This window comes from Martes martes, assembly GCF_963455335.1.
Source record: "Martes martes genome assembly, chromosome: 4".
In the NCBI taxonomy this organism is placed as follows: Eukaryota; Metazoa; Chordata; class Mammalia; order Carnivora; family Mustelidae; genus Martes; species Martes martes.
The window spans coordinates 183,894,114-183,900,311 of NC_137891.1; the positions used below are offsets into that span (position 1 = coordinate 183,894,114).

Here is a 6,198-nt window from a genome sequence, read left to right on the forward strand (position 1 = left end):
ACACCGCCCCAAAGCGACAGCCTGCCCCCCCCCCCGGGGGGTAGCGCAGCCGCCAGCCCAGCTTCCTCAGGGCTCCCCTGCTTGCTTTCAGGGCCCCCCGAGCCTGATGGATGCGGAGACAGATGACTACATGGACTACACAGGCTGCAGCCCTGGCGCCGTGTCCTCCGAGTCGTCCACCATGGACCGGAGCTGCTCCAGCACTCCGGTGGGCAACGAGAGCACTGCGGCCGGTGAGCACGGGGGGCCTGGGGACTTCCAGACGGGGCCCCTCCTTCCAGGTCCCCAGGCACTGCTGGGTCCCCCTGAGGACTGGAGGGTCATGGTCAAGTGGCCTCAGAGGGGGACCGAGCCGGCCTCTGGGTATGGCACGGGGGGGCCTTAGGGACATGGGTCATAGAGGCCGCCTCCTGCCAGCACTCAGCCCTTGGCTTCAGTTTCCAGGAAGGGACCCTGGGTTGTCCTCTGTGAGCGTGAACAGAGTAGCACAGCCCTCCGCCCAGAGGGCAGGTAGGCCGGGGACATGCCAGAGCCAGGGGCCCAGGCCCCTGGCCCACCACCCCAGCGGCTGGCCCAGACTGGACTCCGCCCCAGGCTGGGCTGGGCCACAGAGCCACCCCGAGGCCGCTGTGACCTCCCGCCGCACAGCCTCCCCCTCCCGTTCTCTCCTCCCCCTGCCACCTCCTTCCCTGCTTTCTCGTGTTGCCTCTCTCTCCTCCTCTGTCCACATGTTTTCATATCATACTTGCTTCTGCCATTGGGTTTCTCATTTGGGTTCTTTTTTGTTTGTTTTTTCTTTGTTTTGGTTTTCTTTTTTTTTTTTTTTTTTTTTTTTTTCTGCTTTTCTCCACCCTCTCCAGGCTGCCCGGCTCCTCTTCCTCCTCCTCTTCCTCCTCCTGCTGCCGCTGGCGACGAGGCTGTCCGCGGGGCTCCGCAGCCCCCACTGACCCCATCCTTCTCAGCCGCCGTGCTCCGGGCACCCCTCCCCTCCCTCCCATGCCTCTTTTCTCCGCCCTGTCTCTCATACTCTCTGCTCAGTGCCACTCTCGGAGCCACGCGGGGCCTGGGCCACCCTGTCGGCAGCCCACCCCGCTTCCCGCCCGCCACTGCCACTCCAACTCCAGTAAAAAGTGACGTACCCCTAGTTCAGGATGCCGCAGGTAATTCGCACACACCTCCTCACCAGTGTTTGTCACCCCAGCTGACCCTCAAGGCCATGATCCAGGACCTGACCTTTTTCTGTGGCTTTGCTGGGCCGAGGACCAGGCCACCTTGTGCCCCTCACAGCCCAGTAGCCCCAGCCCGAAACCAGAGAGCCTAGTCCTGCCCCGTGGACAGCACCTCTCGACTCCTGCCCGCACTGGGTCCAGGCAAGGTCCCGACGGCAGCCGGAACCCCATCCCTGGGGCCAAGCAGGGAGAGGCAGGGGGTCTCCAGGGCCCAGCCCCAGGCAGTGCTCGCTGGCAGAGGGACCTCCTCTTCCTACCCCCCACCTCCACGCATCTGATGCTGTGCAGGGATGAGACCTACCTTCCCTCCCCTTTGCTATACTCATCACCCTGGCTCTGTACCTGCCCTCACTCATTTGTGCCTCCCATTCTGCCCGAGTGCCAGGCCAGTACTGTGCCAGACCCGGGGCTGTGGCAGAGAGCAGGGTAGAGGCCCCCCCCAACACACACAGTGGAATTCAGCCCATGGAAAGCTGTCACTAGCATAACCAGACAGGACCCTGTGACAGCAGCTGCTGCTCACACACCTGATCTCCTAGCCCCAGACCATCCCTTGTCCTCTGCTGGGCACCCCCAACCCATGGCAGGCCTTGGTTTCACCTGCTAAGGGTGGGTGACTAGGTCTATACCTTAGTGGACGGTGTAGCCCAGTGGGGCTGTGCAGGCTGGGCCTTCTAGGCAGGTTCACGGCGGGCTGAATGGGGCAGCCACATGGGAGAAGCCTGGGGGATGCCCACCCTTGACCCTGGCTAGAGCCCAGCCCTGAAGCTTTCCCTCTGGTTTCTAGGCTGTGGGGCAGGGAGCCCTAGAATGGCCGCCCCGTCCCGGGTATCCTGTGCCGCGCCCCTCACCCTGCAGCCATAGGGGCCACAGTGCATCCCAGAAAGGGGGTAGTGGAAGCAGAGCCACACTGCCAGTCAGGCAGCCCTGGCTATAGGGCACCCTAAGTCTAGGGAAGCAATCAGATCCAGGAGGGAGGGCACAGATGGGCACCCATCTGTTGGCTGAGCCCCTGCTCTGGCCCCGGGCCCTCAGCAGAGCTGCCCTCTCCTGGCTAACTGGGGCCAGAAGACCCCAACAAGACCTTAAAGAACCTTCTGGTCCAAAAGGGAAGGTGTCCCTCGGGGCAGGGAGTTACAGTCCCAAACAGCCCCCGGGTGCCTGGCCTCCCTGTTGCAAGTAGGCTGGTCCCCTGGGCAGACAGGTGGGCAGCCAGGGGAACTGGTTAGCCAGCTGGAGAAGGAGCTGGCTTGTCCCTCATTAGAGGCGGGTGCATGGTGGCGTCCTGGCCCCCGTCCAACCTGGGTAATTATACTCTGCCGACCTAGATTCCCCCTTCAGCTTCAATTAGCGCCAGGACGTGTCCTCACTTCCCACCCAAACTGGCCAGGAAGCAGCCACCACATCCCCCCAGCCCCCGAGCTACTTGCTCTGCCACCCCAGGCGGATGCAGACATGGGATGACGCAAGGGGAAGCCTGGGGCTCCCAGGCTCTTCTGGGGAGGGGGAGGGCAGAGGCCCCCAGAGCCCCCCAGGGGGCACAGGAGCCAAGGCGGTGACCCCCCAGGGGCACCCTCTGGCCATGGTGCCAGGCCCCGGGAGCCTGCCGGCATGGGTGACATGCTGAGAATGGTGCCCCGGGGGCACTGACCTCCCCCGCCCCTCCCCAGGGAACACCATCTCCATGCCGACAGCCTCCGGGGCCAAGAAGCGCTTCTGGATCATCGAGGACATGTCGCCCTTCGGCAAGAGGCGCAAGACGGCCTCCTCGCGGAAGATGCTGGACGAGGGCATGATGCTGGAGGGCTTCCGGCGCTTCGACCTCTACGAGGACTGCAAGGACGCGGCCTGCCAGTTCTCGCTCAAGGTCACCCACTACCACTGCACGCGGGAGAACTGCGGCTACAAGTTCTGCGGGCGCACGCACATGTACAAGCACGCGCAGCACCACGACCGCGTGGACAACCTCGTGCTGGACGACTTCAAGCGCTTCAAGGCCTCACTCAGCTGCCACTTCGCCGACTGCCCCTTCTCCGGCAGCAGCACGCACTTCCACTGCCTGCGCTGCCGCTTCCGCTGCACCGACAGCACCAAGGTCACGGCGCACCGCAAGCACCACGGCAAGCAGGACGTGATCAGCGCGGCTGGCTTCTGCCAGTTCAGCTCGAGCGCCGACTGCGCGGTGCCCGACTGCAAGTACAAGCTCAAGTGCTCGCACTTCCACTGCACCTACCCGGGCTGCCGCCACACGGTGGTGGGCATGTCGCAGATGGACTCGCACAAGCGCAAACACGAGAAGCAGGAGCGCGGGGAGCCGCCCGCCGCGTCCCCGGGCCCCGCCGTCGGCCTGGACGGGGCGCTGTCGCTGGGCGCCGAGCCCGGGGGCGCCCTGCTCTTCCTGCCGCCGGCCGCCGCCGCCGCCGCCGCTGCTGCCGGCGGGCCGGGGGCGACGGGGCTGGGCGACGCGGGCGATCCCGGCGACCCAGGCCCGCCCGAAGGCCCCGGGCCCCGCGACGGCCCCGCTGCGCCCGCACCTGGCCCCGCGGCCGGGGAGTCGTCGCAGGAGGACGAGGAGGAGGAGCTGGAGCTGCCCGAGGAGGAGGCGGACGACGACGAGGACGATGACGAGGACGAGGACGACGACGAGGACGACGACGACGACGAGGACGACGACGACGAGGACCTGCGCACCGACTCGGAGGAGTCGCTGGCCGAGGCGGCGACGGCGGCGGCGGCGGGGCCCGGGGCACGGAGCCCGGAGCTGGCGGCCCCCGCACCCGCCGCAGCCTCGCCCTAGCCGGCCGTCGGGGGCGAGGGGCGGGGCCCGGGGCCGGGGCCGCCTCGCCCGCGCCCCCTGCCCTGGTGGCCACTGCGATTCCCTTCGTAAGAGATGCTGTTTCTGGGCAGTGCTGCCCTCGGTCCAGAGCGAGACGGTCGCCCCCGCTGCCGGGCTCGGGGCGGCCCCGCCGGTGCTTCCGGACCCCGAGTCCGTCTCAGGACAGAGGCGGGGGCCTCCCTCTGGTGCTCCGGGGCCGCCCCCGCCCCGCCCGCGGCGCGCGGCCCGCGGCTGGAAGGACAGGCTGCGAGCGACCCTCCTCTGGCTGCACTTCGGGGATCTTCTTCTTCAGGGAAACAGAAGGTGCTCTTGTCCGGGGTGGGACCGAGGAGCAGGGGCCCCCCGACCCCGCAGGGCCAGGCGGGTGCCGATGACCGGGCAGCCGCCCCCGCGCGCCCCTCCCCGCGGCCGGACCCCGGGCCCCACGACCAGGCCGGTGGGATTCCTCATTGCTCAGGACTGGGAAGGGCGCTGGGGGTCACCGCGACCCCCACCCCTCACCCCCAGAGGCGGGCCCCAGCAGCATCTGGCAGGGCCTTCCATTCATGCAGCTAAGACGCTCCCTCCGGGCCCTGGGGCGTTGGGGGAGCGGGGCAGAGGCGACACTGCAGGGACCGCGGAGGGAACCTCCCGGAAGAATGAGGAGAGCTGGGAGGCCCGGGCGCTACACCTGACCGCGAGGCCCAGCCCTGGCGTCTGCTCCCGAGGGCTGGGGCCCTCGGCCTGCTGATTGGTGACTCCCAGGCCCCGGCCTCTACCCCCCGGGGGGAGGCCGAGGCTGGGTGCGCTTCCAAACCAACGAGCAGCGGGTGCTGGGGTGCTGGGGTGCTGGGCCTGGCAGGGGTCTCAGCCACCCATGTGGTGGGAACAGGAAGGATACCACTGTTTGGGGCTTTAATATTCAAAATGGGGGGAAAAATGCGAGAAAGTTGTACAGTATTTTTCCTGTAAAGGTTATTATTCTACATAGAACAAAAAAAAAAAAAAAAAGAAAAAAAAAAAAAAAGGCAGGCGGGCCCCAAGAGCACAGGCCCGCCTCGGACCAGCCCTGAGGTTGGAGACCGAGTGCAATCGCTCACGTGGGATTTCGTTTCGCATTGATTTTCGAGGCCTTACCAGTCTGAGGCTGTCTGTCCTTACACTAGCACTGACGGGAGCTGCGTGATTCCAACTTTTAACTTGAATTTTGTAGAAACAAGGAAAAAGGACTATTACTGTTGATACAAGTTTGTAGTTAACTTAACAATTGAGTTTTTCTCTATTGGTTATGCGTGTGGCTTTATAGGGCTTTTTTTTTTTTCCCAGTTTGTTTTTATTTTTTGTTTGTTTGGGATGCTTCTTTACTGGTGCAACCCACCCAGATTTGCTTCCCTTTGCAAAACATGCCCCCTTCCCAGAGTGGATGAGGTCACTGAGCCCAGCTTGGCAGGGTGGGGGGGAGGGCACCAGGGGGCCAGTGGCTGTGACGGGGAGAGGGACGAGGGCAGAGGGCCCGAGCTTCCCCTGTCTCCAGTCCTGGCCACCAGCCTGGCTCAGGTGGGACCCTGAGACTCGGCCACAGGAAGAGAGCCATGCCCGGCCTGGAGGAGGCCTGTCACCCAGAGCCTCCCTACAGATCTCCAAGGGGAGCCCCAGATGGCAGGGGGAACTGGTTTTTTGTTTTTTGTGTTTTTTTTTGTCCGTGTGTGTGTGCGCGCGCGCGTGCGCGTGTGTGTGTGTGTGTGTGCGCGTGTGTGTGTGTGTGTGTGTGTGTGTCTTCTTGGCTGCCCACAGCCAGAGAGCCAGGATCATCTGCACTGGAGAGGGAGGGAGGAGCGGCCACACGGAGTGTACCTGATTCAACAGGCAGCAAGTCGTTGTCTAAAACAGCCCCTACTGGAGCCTCCTGAATTCTGTGGGCGCCACGCACTGCTGCCAGGCACCTGCCCAGACTCTGTGCCCCACCACCGAACCGCTGGGTGTGTGGAGGGAGTTTTATAAAGGAAAACAAACAAAAAAAGAAAAAACAGAAAAACAAAACACAAAAACATTTTTCAATGTAGCAGAATTAAAAAGAAAAAAGAAAATCGAAGATGCCGACAGTGCGAAGTCTAGCCTTTCGTAACCTTCATGTTGCACACTAGGACTATAAGC

The 6,198-nt window shown here is 64.0% G+C and overlaps 1 protein-coding gene across 1 annotated transcript in view; it reads left to right on the plus strand.

The window, feature by feature from the left end:
- The window catches only part of CASZ1 (castor zinc finger 1), a gene marked incomplete at both ends in the record, with an annotated part of 52,441 nt that extends 48,415 nt beyond the window's left edge, over positions 1-4,026 (plus strand). Inside the window, 2 exons of the mRNA XM_080800874.1 lie at positions 92-233; positions 2,900-4,026. Of these exons, the coding sequence (XP_080657000.1) occupies positions 92-233; positions 2,900-4,026 (1,269 nt within the window). The remainder of the gene's footprint in view (positions 1-91; positions 234-2,899) is intronic.
- Between the last annotated feature and the right edge of the window lie 2,172 nt (positions 4,027-6,198).